This window comes from Phaenicophaeus curvirostris, chromosome 13 (assembly GCF_032191515.1).
Source record: "Phaenicophaeus curvirostris isolate KB17595 chromosome 13, BPBGC_Pcur_1.0, whole genome shotgun sequence".
Classification (NCBI taxonomy): domain Eukaryota; kingdom Metazoa; phylum Chordata; class Aves; order Cuculiformes; family Cuculidae; genus Phaenicophaeus; species Phaenicophaeus curvirostris.
Genome location: NC_091404.1, coordinates 3,994,117 through 4,009,904, shown reverse-complemented (window position 1 = coordinate 4,009,904; position 15,788 = coordinate 3,994,117). Strand labels below are relative to the sequence as shown.

Below are 15,788 nucleotides of genomic sequence, written 5' to 3'. Positions count from 1 at the left end.
AAGGGAACATTTGCTAATTTTGTCTTCCAAATTAGCTTAGAAGATAAATCCTAAATCCGAACCTAACAGGAGTAAGAGGAGATGGTTTATGGGTTTCATCTTAACCACCTGTACTGTTGTAACACTTGGAAACTTTATTCCAGAATTCATCTTGATAGAGGAACCCAAAAGACCCCTCTTTTTCTTTTCCAACAATTTCAGGTGTTTGTTTGAGATTCAAAATAATTCTTTTTATGGAAAGCTTCTTTTAGCTGGCTGTAACACCTAGGGATGAGTTTTTGAAGGTGCATCCTTGTTGGAAACAAAGCTGTTGGGAAAAAGTGGAGATGGCAGCACTATTTGTCCAAGTGACCTGCAACACAAAAAGGGATTTGTGACTCTTATTCACGACTTGTGCTATTGGCAACTGCAAGTCTGGTGTTTGCTAATAGTGCTGACACTTTTTCTTTGCCTGTTTAACCCTTTTCGTACCAGTTAAGCCTAATAATGAAGAAACAATTCTGTAATTTGCACTTTTCAAGACATTTAAATGGAGACAATATCTTTACATTTCAAGGTTTTTTTACTTTTTTTTTTTAATTTTAATAGGCAAAGGCGTATCCTCCTCCAATCCTGGTAGCCCAGCACCAGACTGGTACAAAGATTTTGTCACTGATGCGGATGCTGAAGTGTTGGAACATTCTGGGAAAATGGTGCTTCTCTTTGAAATTCTTCGAATGGCAGAGGAGCTTGGAGACAAAGTGTAAGTTGCTTCTAGGAATATTTTTAATGACCTTATAAATATGTTAGACTGGCAGCATTCATTCAGGTGTCATGATGTTGTAGCTCAGTTTTCTGAAGCAAATGTGCATGCTATGTTCATTTTTATCAGTGAGTTTTATATATATGCAGGTTCTCCAGCGAAGTTCTTCTCTGTATCTAGAAAGGCATTTGTTTCAAAGGGAGTATCAGAGCAAAGAGAGAAGAAAAATAAAGCCATTAACCTCACAGGTGCATTTTTGTGTTTCTGTTTTCAGCCTAGTGTTTAGCCAGTCCCTCATATCTCTTGATTTGATAGAAGATTTCCTGGAGCTGGCCAACAGGGAAAAAAATGAAAAAGATAAGACTCCTATTTATAAAGGTGAGTGATACATTGAACAGTTGCAAAGCTAGTAACTCTTTCGCAAGTTTCTATTGAGTCCGAAGGGGATGGATTTGAAATAATTGTGTTCATTACAAGTATCGTGTGCTCTGTACTATTCCTGAAGTTGGCAGGATTATTGGTCTTCTCTGCAGGTGGTCTCTGCTATCCCATTATGGACTCTTGCTTCTGATTTCATTCCATATCATCTGTGCTTAATGTAGCCTAAGCAGATTATACGCTCACCGTCTGAAAGGAGAGAAAACGTATTGTTAAATTCTGTACAAGTGATGTTACACACTGCTGTGTGCCAAATTCTGATCCTTCCTACTGGGAAAGAGAGAGAATGCAAGAGAATTAGACTACTTTAAAACACTGTGTCAAACATGAAAATGTGAATTGGGACTTTATATGTACTGCAGTAGATTGTCTTATGGATTTCATAAAGGAGCAGGTATAGAATTAATAATTATAGTAGTGATGCTCAACTGGCGAGGAATTTCTTGGTAGCCAGACGTGTTCTCTGTGAAGGATGTTTCTTCTGTTTACTATGTGAGATACTCCCAGACCTTCTTATCATAGAATCACAGAATGGTTTGGGTTGGAAGGGACCCTAAAAGGCCATCTGGTCCAAGTGCCCTGCAGTGAGCAGGGACATCTTCAAACACACAGGTTGCTCAGAGCCTTGTCCAGCCTGACCCTGGATGTTCCCAGGGAGTGGGGCACGCACCACCTCTCTGAGCAGCCTGTGCTGGTGTTTCACCACCTTCAGCATAAAGAACTTCTTCCTTCTATCTAGACTGAATGTCCCTCATTTCAGTTTAAAACTATTACCCCTTGTTCTCTCACAACAGGCCCTGCTAAAAAGACTGTCCCCGTCTTTCTTATTCTCCTTGTCCAAAGAAAATGGTGCATGGTTTAGTGTTTGATAGGAATGGTTGGACTCGATGATCCAGTGGCTCTCTTCCAACCTGGTGATTCTATGATTCTATGATTCTGTGAAAATGAAAGGTTACTTGTGAATTAGGGAGAGAAGAAAATCTTCTATGACCTGTAGTTACTTTTTCTTCCCCCCCCATCTGGCAAGCAGTAGTCATAATTTGCAGGGTAATTAAACAAAAAAAAACACGTTTTTTTCTGAATTTCAGATCCAAAATGATTACACTTTGACTTTGAAGTTTCCTTTTGAGCATTTACCTATGAATGTTATTTATATGGGAGAAGCTTGCTTACACTGATTGTGTGACATGAAACTGCACAGATCAGCTTGGAAAGTAGTTTGTACTAGAATGCCTAAAGATGTAATTACTTTTTAAAATTAACTTTGACTCCAAAGGCATTATCTCTACAGTTGTGTGTGTACAATTAGAAATAGTGAAAAATAAGAGAACTATCTGTATACAACTGCTTTGGGGACTTCCATTTGATATCAGTTGATCTTTTTATAAAACATAACATCTTATGAAGAAATGGATCATGATAGATGCTGGGTACTTTTTGCAAGGTAAAATTATCTCAATGATGTTTATTCTATTTCTGAATCATTTTAGACCAAATTGATTTAGGATTTCTAGGAACTATTGCAGACTTGGGGATGACCTTTGTCATCACAAATGCAGTTGCTCTTACTTTCATGTTATGTGTTTCATAGTTTGTTCTGTAAACTTCAGTACATAATTTTCAAGGCGTGCCTGTGACAAGCACTTGTATCCTCCAGAAATGTTCTCTGTCTTGAATAACCTAGAGTCTTCTCCATTTGTTTTAAAGCAGAGTAGGAGAATAGTATATTTTACGTTCCATATTTGTTCTTTCACTATTCAGAGAGTTGTGTACATCCAGTATTAATCAATCTGATTCCTTACACAATCAGCGTTTTAATAATTTGACTGTTACATTTATAGGTGAAGGAAAATGGTTCAGAAACATTGATTACTATCGCTTGGATGGGTCAACTACAGCTCAGTCAAGGAAGAAATGGGCTGAAGAATTTAATGATGAAACTAATGTGAGGTGAGATCTCTTCTGTATATTTGTGCTTCATTTTTCCCCCTCCTCTTTCCTTTGCTCCATATATCTCTGTTACCTGTATTAGCTTGATGACCTCTTAAGGCCAGGCAAATAAATATCACAGTGTTGTCAGGTGCAGAATTTGCACAGAAAATGTGTAACAGCAATAGGCTTCTGCTTTCCTGAAGTGGCTTCCATCTGTACTGATCAGTACTTGTCCGGTGTTGCCTTGGTTTAGATGATAAGTGGTTTGGGTCAGAGACAATAAATAAAATACATAGTTATGTTGCAGACCCTTATAATGTACAGCAAATTAAAAATAAAAAGTGGAACAAAGTAAACTAACTCAGTCTTAATGCTCTTCACTAGTTGATTCTCTCATGTATCTAACAAGAACTCACTGCAAGTTGAACCCGAGTGAGATGATATGCAAAAAAGCAGATACATCAAAGAGACAGAGTCATTGTAGAGTTATCCTGAAAGTCTGCTGCTCAGGAAGCAGTTTCAATAGCATGGGATATGCCAGTTTAAAATGAAGGTTTAATTTGATATAATATTAGTGTTTGAAAATGCAAAACCAAAAATAGTTTCTTACCCACCAGTTTTTGTTAACCATTGGTTTGCAAAAGGCCTCAATCTGTGTTTCTAGGAGCGTGAGTTTTGCTGAAAGTGTTGTCTCTGTAAAATCTGCATCTGTTTTATGCTTAATACAGCATTTTAATGAAATTTGTGAGTTATTTCAGTGCTTAACTACTCCATGGCGACGCAGCAATGTGGGAACAACAGTTGTTTTGCAAAATATTCAGATTTTGCTACTTCTCTCTGTTCCAGAGGCCGCTTGTTCATTATATCCACCAAAGCAGGTTCCCTGGGAATTAATCTTGTGGCTGCTAATAGAGTCATCATCTTTGATGCTTCCTGGAACCCATCGTATGACATCCAGAGTATTTTCAGGGTTTACCGCTTTGGGCAGAGCAAACCTGTGTTTGTTTACAGGTTTTTGGCTCAGGTAGGTTTCTGTTTGCTGTTTTGGGGATATTCTGGTCCTGGCTGTGGGCTCCTGAGGCTCCAAAGGGAATGGAAACACAGGGAACTAAAGAATTTTGTATAGAAAGGCATCCGAGCTGTGGTTTGAAAGCTGGTATCACACCCTACAGATAGTACAGATGTCTAATAATTCTAATGGTCACTGATCTGTCCTTTTTTAAAGTATAATGCCACTGTTTCTGTTAAGAAGTATTGTGCTGCTGCTTCTGGTTCTTCAGGTGTTATAGAGGAGACTGAAGACCTTTTCCAGGAGCAGTACTTAACTCTTGATCACATCGCTATTTCCTTGGCAACTCGAGCAGATTACTGTTTTGTAACACGTTGCTGTCAGACATGGGTTTTTCTCTTCAGGCTTCAGTCTATTTTTGTAGTTTTCTATGTGCACTTTTGACCTGTTGATACCCTTTTTAAATTACCATGTTCAGAACAGGCTGTGCTGTTCTCATACTTTTTGCAGTCATCATCTTTTCTGAAATAAAAAAAAGTAATTTTCCTTTTTTCATCAAGGATCTGATTTTTTTTTCATCCACAGCTGTGATGAATTAGTCTTGACTGCTTCCCTTCCCCTTTCCTTCTCACCCCAGTGATACGGTATCTGTTTTCTTTTTTACAGGCTGCTCAAAGCAGCAAAACAAGGTATGAGTTGTAGAAATTGCCTTTTTTTTTTTTTTGTCATATCCCACTTTGTGGAATTAAATCAAAAACAGATCTCTTTGAAACACTACTGAAAACGTACATTTCTTACTGTAGTCGATGACTGGGTGACATCTGTCACCTACACAATCCCTGTCACTTGTTCACTTCCAGGAGGAGTTGTTTTATTTTCTCAGCTGACAAAGTGTTTTCAGGCAACTTTGTAAATACAGGATCAAAGAAATGAGGGAAATAGTGTATAGCTATGTTGTCATTAGAGCTCTTTTATATCTATTCATATTTTTTCCTATATGACAAGAAAGTCCGTATTTGTATGAAAGTGAGTCTCTTCATCTTTTAGGGAACGATGGAAGACAAGATCTATGATCGTCAGGTAACGAAGCAGTCGTTGTCTTTCCGGGTTGTTGACCAGCAGCAAGTTGAGCGTCATTTCACCATGAATGAACTTACAGAGCTGTACACTTTTGAGCCAGATTTGCTGGATGATCCTAATTCAGAAAAGAAAAAGAAGAGAGACACGCCACTGTTGCCAAAAGTAAGTTGATGCATGTCACTAGGAATTATACGCTACAAAAGTCACTTAGATCTGTTTAAGGTCAAGGGGTGTTTGATCTTGGAAGGAGAGGTGTGCAGTGTTTCCACTTTAGAGCACTATTTTTTACTTCAAATGGAGGTGGATAGCAGGTAACATAATAAAATATGTAATTATTATAGTGGATGCTGTAATCAGCTAGGTAATGTGTTTCCCTTCAATGTAATTGACACTGTAAGAAAAAGATCTTCAGTTAGAAGACAGAAAAATTTAAATCAAAATAAATAAAAATAATTGGATGAATAGAATTTTTACTGCAGGAAACTGTGGAAGCCAGGATTCAGATTAACAATGAAGTGGGTGCTGGTGACACCCAGCATTGCCTCAATTTGTGATTAGGACCCTGTGAGGTGATACTGCACTTCAAGGTCTGGTTTATAGCTACCTAGGTAAGGCTTTGTAAGAGTCAAATGAATCCGTGCTTTCCTTTGCTAGTCCGTTGTGGTTTTTAGTCCCATGCTTAATGCTTCTTAGAATCATAGAATCATAGACTCAATTGATTGGAAAGACCTTTGAGATCATTGAGTGCAACCATACCTGTCCAGCACTAAACCATATCCCTGTTCTTGTGGGACCATTATTAGGGATACAGTAGAGAGAGGGGGAAAAGTCACACTTTTTTACTATTTAAGTGAGGAAAATGGGACAAGCTAGGATTTTGTCATCTCTCTTTAGTGTGCCAGACCTAGCAGAGAACAGTGACAATTTTGGTAGACAACCACTTACACACTCAGTGAGGATGCTGGTATTCTGAGATAAGACGAAGTAGTGGTGTCAGACCTTTTTCTGACTTGATGCTTGAGCTTTTAAGATCACAACGATTTGTTTTCGCCAAGGCCTGTCTAACTTCATTTATAGTGGATGCGGCATGTGTAGTGGTGGTTGTCTTTGCTCTGTGTAGCAGTGGTTCACTGAATTATGGGGTACTCAGAGAGCTGGCAAATTCACTAATAATTTAAAAATAAACTTAAATTTAAAAAAGTAATTTAAAACTAAAAGCTGTAACTCTTACAGTCAGGCAGGAGTAAACTTCAGGGGGAAAGAATAAGTGGTTATTTTATTCTTTTTTTCCAGTTCAATTTGTATTCAAGATGAGGCTGTGGTTTTGTACTTTGTCTGATTTTTATTATTTGTGTATGTTGTCTGCTGAAGACTAATTCGTCATTAACCTGTTGTGCAATTACCTTTGCTTCTTATATAACGTGTTGCCCGTATTTAGTTAACTGGTTAAATTTCTGAGTTACTGCTCTGTTTAGGTCATTGTGCCGTGTCTTGAGTGTGAGGAGGGAGGTTTCCCAGTTCGTAAACCTATTAATTTCCAGAGAGAAATGTGTGTTTTCCATTCTAGACTATCTGTAGACCACTATAATACAATAAATTGTGGTCAGGCATCGCTCTGGTGTTCTTAGCGGCTAAGCCGTTCTCTGAGGCAGTCGATGAGACCACCTACTGTGTTGGTGCAGCTGCCAGGGGGATTTAGGAAGTGTTAGTCCTCTAAGTGTTACTCACTGTTACATACGCATTTTAAAACCCTTGAAAACAAACTTTAATGACTGTATCTAACCTCTTCTTATTATGGTGTTTCTCACTGGAAGCAGGAAATCATGGATAACTGAAAATTTTATTCTACCTTTTTACTCTGTTGTACATTTTGATTTGGGCAAATTAATTTTTTTTTACTTCCTAAAACATCTTCCTTTAGGTTGTAATTAATAGCACTTATTTTAGCTTTTTTAAATTTTTGGTTATCTTATGCTATATACATTTATCCTCCTACAAAACCACAGCTCTTGCGTTACCACTTGCTGCTGCTGCTTATGTGCAAGAAATTAAAAACAGTTTGAGGACCTGTGAAGCCCCTGAGGATGTTTTGTCAAAGCACTAATCGGTCCAATGCAATAATTGTTCTAAAAATTACTTCTTTTCTTTTACAATAACGAATCAATTAATGAATGTAGTATAACCTAAACAAGAAAGTTTATAAACTCCGAACTTTAGCATTCGGTTTTAAATATTAAGTTCCAGATTAATTCCCTTCCTGCCCTCAGTGTCACTCATGTAAGTGAAGTTGAATACAAGCTTTTAACTAAGCCCCTGGCTGTAAACAGCAAATCTGCGTACTGGAATTCTTTTTGGTTTTTTTTTCATGGTTGTAGCAAATGGCATCGAATGGAATTTTGTCCTTTTAAAGATGTGTATCTTAGTACCTGCTATGTGCAAATTTCTAATTCTTTTTTTAATTTATCGGTTGAAGAGGCTATAAATCCTCAGACAGATTCATCTCTGTTTAGCAGCCTGTGTATTTATTTCTTGAAAGCAGATTTTGTGTTCGCAGTAGCCTCACAGAGATGGGATGCTAACCATTAACCCTCAAATATTCTTTCCCATTCTTTGCCCCCTGAATTAGCCTTGGTAGTGAGGAGGAATCCTGCTGGATGCTGAGTTCCGCTCCTGCGGAAGCTGAAGTGCCGTGGGGATCACCTAACTCCTGATGCGCGTTTTTAGCTGGTTGGCAGAGGAGGCTGTGCTGTGCACGGTAGCTGGTGTTTTCCTGTGCTGTTGGTATCCTACGTAAACAATCACAGGGAAGGATCAGCTGTAGGGAATATTGCAGTGGATGTTATTCTCTAAGTTATACAAGGTTATTAATTCAGAAAGTGAACTATTCCTCATCTCAGTATAGTTTTAACAGAGATGCATGAATTAGTTTTATAATTGTAAACCTTCTTTAACAATTAAATGAATTTTACAACACACTCTTAGCATTTTTTGAAAGAAATTGGTTAAAAAAAATTATTGCTACGCTTGCAGAAACATTTTATTGTAACATCAGCTAATTACACAGCATGTGGAAACCAAAATTTTCCTTAAGATCATGTTGCAGGATATTCCAGTGCTTTGTTGATGGTGAGCTCAGCACGCTCAACATGATCTAGACATAAGGAGGAATTTCTTCAAGCTGAGAGTGGGGAGGCCCTGGCCCAGACTGCCCAGGGAAGCTGTGGCTGCCCCATCCCTGGAGGGGTTCAAGGCCAGGTTGGATGGGGCTTGGAGCCCCTGATCCAGTGGGGGGTGTCCCTGTCCATGGCAGGGGTAGGACTGGATGGGCTTTATAGCCTCTTCCAACCCAAACCATTCTATGATTCTATGATCTCGGCAGCTCTTGGCCACTAAACCTCTGCTGGTGTTGCTTCCACCACTAATCTGTGAATCCCTTGCTTACAAAGACTGAGCTGTTCCTTTGTAGTAACCAGCGAAGCAAAGTAGGCATTTAGGCTAAAAGAAGACTTCAGTCCTGCCTCAGACAGGGTTTGTGTATCATTGTCTCTGTCTTCACGCGCCTTTTTCATCTTCAAAGCAGTGTGTTAACAGTGCTGTCCGTGCGGGATTTCACCGCTGTGCAGGAAGGTGAGGGATTGCCTTTGGAATCCTTCACCACAGTGTGAAACACACAGTAACAACATGGAAATAGAATAATAGTGTCCAGTGGAGCTACGGCTCGGCACAGCCTCCTCACAACACGGATACAAAGGGGTTTGAAAATACACCTTTCAGAACTGACCCTTCCCAGTGTGTTTTTTAGAGGGATTTCTGAATAGGAATTAAGTAAATGTTTTCCATCTTTTCTCCAACTGTCTAAGCGTGAACATGGAAAAACCTGCAGAGAACGACCAGCAGCAGCTTTGCTGAGTCAGAGAGCTTCTTGACCTCAGCGACAGCTGCAGCAGGAAGGTTCTTTAGGTGGGCAGCTGGGAACTGTGAGTGTTGAGGAGGAGGGATTCAGAGTGGAGCTTTGGGGTTTTCCTTGTAGCTCCTCGTTTTAACACACTTCCCAACTTCTTTGATGTCAGAAAAAAAAAATTGGTTTTTAATTCTTTTGCATTTAATGGCTTAGGAGAATTAATTCTGTGTTGTTTTAAAAGTCACAAGTTAAGCCATTATGTGAATGAAGAAACAAATACCTGCTTGATTTTTAAATACATCCTTGAACAATGTAAATACTTGAGTTTAATGGAATATTTTTGTTAGGAATGTCGTTCGCATGAATTACTAAATTAGTTGTAACTTCTTGTACACGGGCAGCTTTTGTTGTTGTTTCTGTAGAGCAGCAACTGCAAAGGAAGAGATGGTGTGAGGTGAGCAAGTTGTGTGTGATGTGACTGTATTTTGGGTGTTAGGATTTACTTTGCTCTGAATTTAACAGCAGCTCTGGAGTCTTCTTTTAAGTCAGTGCGATTTATGACTGGGCTGTTGGGTTGGGGGTTTTTAAAGGTGATTCTCACAGGCTCTTGGCTGATGTGGACCTAACGGGACAAAGCTTTTTTCCCCCCAGTACCGATAGCCGGGCTCAGCGAGACATGCAATAGTTGTGGGTTCCCTCGACCGCTGCGATAGGTGTTTCAGAGCAGCAGATGGGAGGTGGGAGCTGGATAAAGACAAAACGGAGGTCCCACGTGTCCCTCAGAGCTGGCACATTGCACCCTCTGCTCCTCGCTGCCCCTTCCCCAGCGCAGCGTGTTCGGTGGATTGGAGTCGCAGTCACATTTTTATTTGAAATAAAAGCATGGCTCGGTTGAGGTCATGTAATGCAGATTGGAAAAGCAGATTAAAACAATAGTTGGGATTCAGTTGGATGCAGTATATCATTATTTTATACTACCTCAGGACACGGCCAGGACATGTGTTTTACTGTAGTTCTTTAGAGGGAGGTGATTTTGTGAATTTTAGAAGGCTGTTGACCTCAAAATTGGAAGAATTTGCTGCTTATTTAAATTTATTTTTAACCTTGGTATTAAATGTTCAATTGGTTGAGAAAAACTTGTTTATGAAATACAGAGTAACTCACAATCCTTCACTGAAGATTTCCTTTCTAATACATCTCTCCATAGCATTTAATTTCCATCATGACTTTAAAAAGACAAGCCTTTTTTTTCTGAAAATTCCAAACCTTTTTTCAGTATGTCTTCTTTTTTTCATTCATCATCAGGATTTAATCTAGATTCTTACAAGCCAATTGATAATTGTTGTTCTGTTAATGAGCTAAACAAATGACAAGGGTTACTTGATCTGATATAGTTATTGATCTAGTGGGATGTCCCTGCCCATCGTGGGGGAGTTGTAAGTGGATGGTTTTTAAGGTCCCTTCCAACCCAAACTATTCTATGATTCTACTTATTCTGATGGGGTTTTGGTTGGTAAGGTGACTTTATTGTTTTTTTTCATTGTAAAATTAAACTAAATGGCAGGACCTTCCATATCCCAGTCTTCAAGCTCAGTCATTAAAGTTAATGCAAAATAAAGTTTAGACAAAGAAAAGCAAACACGCAGTTGGATGTAATTTAAGCCACATTCTGAAGCCTCCGTTGGCTGAGTGAGTGTGGATTATATTCCCGTGTTGTTTTCAGCAGTAGCGTTGCCATGGAAACCGATGCGGATGTGTGTGCGGGAGCCCCCCGCATGCCGATGCGAGGTGACGGGGTGCTGAGAGCGCTTCAGTTGGGTTGACTTAATTCCGTAGTAGCTTCTTGGCTTCTTCACCCACTCCCTCTAGATGTTGCCATCGGATCCTGTCAGTGCATCCCTTTTCTCTCTCTGCCTTCTCTCCCGCTGCCCCCAAGTGCCGTTATTTGCTCCTTGTGCCCATTAGTCATGTAAGTTTTACATTGAAGATGCTGTTGAGGAGCTGGCGATCAAAGCATTGATGGAAATTTAGGGAGACCAGATCATAAAAGGGTGAACCAAAGACCAGTTTCTATAATTGTGTGACACGGTTGAGTTTTAAACACCCGGAGAAACAAATGACTCTTGGTAGCTATTGTGGCTGGGCAAGGCTTCCAGTGGCGCTGCAAAAAATCTGTTTGCTGGTGGCTGCAGGCTGTTCTTCCCAAACCTTTTTCTCTTGAGACTGGAAAATGTCAGTTAGGAGCATTTGTGTTGCTGTTTGTACAAACGCCTCGCAGGGTAAGGACACGATGTGGGGTGGGTCTGTATTCGTGTAATCCTCCGAGCGGTGTATGTAGTGTGTGCACTTAATTCATTGCAGGAGTGGCCCAAAAGCTCATAACACAAACCCATTGTCTCGATGGATCCCAGACTGAACTGGAGGTACATTGAAGCTTTCTTGAGTCGCAGGCTTATTGATGATCCAATTGCATTTAAAAGATGCCCAGCTTCAACAATTATCACCGAAAGGGGACTCCGCAAGGGCAGCGTTTCACAGTCTTAGTGTGGGTTTCTTTATCCTTTGCAGTATTACCTTTATTTTAACACAGAGGTATCACCGTTGAAAAACCGTGGAGACTGGAACATTCACTCTGTGAGAATGACAACTGGAAAACCATTGCTGCCTGCCTCGAAATAACAGCTTTCCACATTCATTTTCTCTCCCTGTTTTGAATATCCGTTTTTGAGACGATGGTCCATAGCAATGTGTCATCTGCAGTCTGGGCAAGGGCAGCAGCAACCTAATATTTTGGTTACAGCTGGTTTGTTTGTACTTTACCTAAGAAATACTCAACATGCTGGCAACACTGCATTTTTAAAACCACTAACAGGATTGGTGTATCTTGTTTTGTGTCCGAAATCTTAGACTGAATGCTGAGGTATACTGGAGTGTTCTTTTACGTAAAAGATATATGTATGTGCCTGTGAACAAAACCTTCAGGGTAGTTTGTTATTATAAAGGATATTGTAACTATATTGTTTAACCTTAAAAGCAATTAAACACTGTGGGTGTTGTGGAATACAGAGTCTAAATTGCAACCTGCTGATCACATCCAGTTCCTAGCAGTGATTTGACCTTTCTTAGTCCAGATGGGTGGGGACTGTTTATCCCGAGATGTACCTTAGGAGTTTTAAGAAAGCAGCTTTTTCTGTCGAATGCTGAGGGGCAGCTGATGGGTCAAGGTACTGCTTAGTGTTTTAAATCCAGGAGAGTGGCTCTTTATAGATTACAGCTGCAGACTGTCGATAGCCGCAGACTAGCGCTAGGTCCTCTCAGGTATCCAGCCTAAGAAAAGGAAAAATCATTGAGCACATTCCATTCTTTTTAGGTTCTTCAACTGCATTTATTGTTGTGGAATCTGAGAGCATTCCTGTGGTTCATTAAGTGGCTGGGCTGTCAGCTCTGCAGCAGATTGTTAATCCATTCCCTCCCTCAGAACAAAATTGTACTTTTAAATGATGAATTAATTTTGTTTTGCTGTAAAGCGCTCCCATCTGCTCTTTGCGAAGCTGTGTTATGGCAAGGAGGTAAACATGCACAGAGAATAAATACAGTTGGGCTACCGAGTGACTCCTTGTTTTATCGTCACTTCATCTGAACAGGATACGATTCTAGCAGAATTGCTTCAGATCCATAAAGAGTACATAGTCGGCTATCACGAACACGATTCACTCCTGGACCATAAGGAGGAAGAGGAGCTTACTGAGGAAGAAAGGAAGGCAGCATGGGCAGAATATGAAGCAGAAAAGAAGGTAAAGCTGTCCAGTCAGGTTTCCATATATGAAAATAACCTTTCCAGATCTAAGTACCACTTACTGTTTCATTTTGGGGGGGAAACTAATTTTCTTATAGGCCAAGAAATGGATATGTAAAGCAAATTGACCTCTGAAAATGGAGATACCATGTCTTGTTTGCTCTGCCAGTGGTGGTTTCATGTGTGTATTTTCTTTGATATTTTCATTTTACACACACTTTTCTATTCCACAACAAAGTTCCACTGCTGTCCTATCTAATACCTCTCTTTTTACCATCTGATGGAAAGCTCTAGCTCTGTTAAAGGTACAAAGTTGATTTCAGATTTTTTTTTCCATGATCCCACATGAGCGCTTGCCAGAAGGGACCTAAAAGCTTGCTTTTTTTCCCCCTGTTATCCCCTGTGTCTTGTTTATTTGCTTTTTAAGGAGGTGGTAGAAGGAAGAAAATTGTAAATTGACTGCAGGTTTGGGGTTTTTTTAACTGTAAAAGGAATAATGTAACATGGTGTCACTGGAGTCTGTTAGCAGAGAACTTCTAGAAAGGCAAAGTTGGTATCAGATCTGGTCAGTAACCTGAAATACAGAAGGCAGATGTATCGACTGCCTCTGACTTTCCTGAGTGAACAAATGAAATGGAGAGGTGGGAGAAGGTCAGGGAGAATAAATAAGAATATGTAATACAACAAGCACTGAAATTGCCCTATGAGAAGTCCATATGGGAGATGAGCTTATGTTCCTGCTAATAAATTATGAGTTCCTGCTAATAAACCATGAGTTACTAGAATTATTCAAATATAAGTGCTTTTTCTGTTTTTAAGGGCTTGACAATGCGTTTCAACATGACAGCTGGGACCAATATGCTTCCCACCAATTTCAGCTCTCAGACACCATATATACCTTTCAATCTGGGTGCGCTGTCAGCAATGAGTAATCAGCAGCTGGAGGTAAGAGATGTCTCTGTGTCGCTGTAGGCCTGCTTGTGTTTTTCTGTTGCAAATAATAGTTTATGTAATTCTTAAATATCTTGGTATTTATGTCACGGTCTCCTTCTGATACCAACTTGTGTCTGGGGAGGAGCCTTTGCTAAAGAACCGAGGCCCTCGAACGAAGAGCCCAATAAAGGAGACCCGTGTTGAATGCGCCTTGGGAATGTTACACAGTGTATGCCAGTAGTAGGCTAAAATAGACAATTTAGCATAACAAGTAATATTTTGAGCACATAGAATGAGTTGAGGCTGTAACATCATCAGAGTCAATACCGCAGAGAATTTGCCTGGGTAGAAATGTAGCGCTTCCATCATGAGCTGAAAGCCTTTGGGTACAAAAATAGTGGTTTTAAGTACTGTCCAGTATATGAACTGGCAGATTTATACACGCTCTTCAAGTCCTCTCTGCTGAAAATTCAGCTGCGTGGAAGCTTAGACTTATTGACTTGTGCAAATTGAGAGGAAAAAGAAAAGCCTGGGTACACAAGGCACAGATGAAGAAAACTTATAACAGTTTCGCAAACAAATGTGTTCTTTGTATCTGTGCTTTTTAATTAATTTTCCGGTGTTTTCTCAGGACCTGATTAATCAAGGAAGAGAGAAGGTTGTGGAAGCTACCAACAACGTAACTGCAGCAAGAATTCAGCCCCTTGAAGACATTATTTCAACCATAGTGAGTGGAAAGGGTAACTGTAGGTTTAGATCAGGAGATGGGAAAATGTTCCGCATTATCAGGCAAATAAATTGCTATTGTATATGGTCATTCAGCTAATTACTTGCACTATTAATGAATATAATTTCCAGTTTTTATTGACCTTTATCCCTGAAGCTTGCAGTAACACTTGATGGTATCTAGATGACAAAGTCTTAGAGGGCTAGCAGTTTAGATCCACAATTATTTACCATGCTCTGAAAATGCTGGTTTTCTACAAATAAGAACAATAATTATACACAAATAAGATGCATTTCCTATATCTTGACCTTATCTATCTTGGGCTACCGCATTTCTCGCTTAGTCCCAGTACTCCAGAGGCCTATTACCTTAATTAGCATTTAGAAGAACTAATAACTCATAGTTTCAATTCTGGTGAAGTGCAGTTTTGCATTTACTGGAAATTGGGCTGTTTTTTAACTCTTGATGCAACTTGGAACATGAGGCGAGACCACAATTAACCACTGTGCTTCTGTTACAACGACTGGTGCCAAGAAGGTTTGGGCTTTTATCTTTTACAGTGGAAAGAAAACGTGACGCTGACTGAGAGCCAAGTGCAGGCCCTGGCCCTGAGCAGGCAGGCGAGCCAGGAGCTTGATGTCAAGCGCCGAGAAGCCATCTACAACGACGTCCTTACTAAACAACAGATGGTAAAATATCGATATTTTATTTGATCAGCTCCTGTGTTTGAGCTGGGATGTTGAGGACGGGCCTGGTGTGTGTGTGTGTCTATAGAAGTGCATGTTTAGGTTCATAACAAAGTGTGTACAGAGACTCCGTGAGAAGTTTGTTTAAAAAAGACGGATTTTTCTGTTGAAGTAGTTTGCTTGAAGGTCACGGGGCTTAAAGAGAAACCTGATTCCCAGAGAGCAGCTCGGGAAGCACAAATCTTCAGAAGTGCGGGTAGCGGCTCTTTAGTTTAGAATTGTTCTGCCAAACCTGAAAGGTACCCAGGGTGTGTCGATGGGAAGAGTTCTGCATGCAGCAAACAAACACCTAGTGCCAGTCCGCAGGGGGGGCTTCCAAAGGGAGGAGGAATGGTACCCGACACACAGCGTTGTAACCACACTGTGTAATCGATACCTGGGAATGATTTCCCAGTGTAGTGCCTGTTGCCATAGCAACCTACCGAAATGCCGCCTGCAATCCAGCAGGCGAGTCGTTAGGAGAACTTAGCCCCGTGCGCTGTTA

The 15,788-nt window shown here is 40.1% G+C and overlaps 1 protein-coding gene across 4 annotated transcripts in view; it reads left to right on the top strand.

Annotated features, from left to right (window-relative positions):
• Positions 1–15,788, top strand: part of ATRX (ATRX chromatin remodeler) — a 478,294-nt gene that overhangs the window by 459,381 nt on the left and 3,125 nt on the right. For all 4 annotated transcript variants that reach the window (XM_069867767.1, XM_069867766.1, XM_069867764.1 and 1 more), the window contains 9 exons: positions 589–742; positions 1,017–1,120; positions 3,022–3,130; positions 3,959–4,136; positions 5,169–5,363; positions 12,747–12,896; positions 13,718–13,843; positions 14,463–14,558; positions 15,119–15,247. In XM_069867767.1, the coding sequence (XP_069723868.1) occupies positions 589–742; positions 1,017–1,120; positions 3,022–3,130; positions 3,959–4,136; positions 5,169–5,363; positions 12,747–12,896; positions 13,718–13,843; positions 14,463–14,558; positions 15,119–15,247 (1,241 nt within the window). The remainder of the gene's footprint in view (positions 1–588; positions 743–1,016; positions 1,121–3,021; positions 3,131–3,958; positions 4,137–5,168; positions 5,364–12,746; positions 12,897–13,717; positions 13,844–14,462; positions 14,559–15,118; positions 15,248–15,788) is intronic.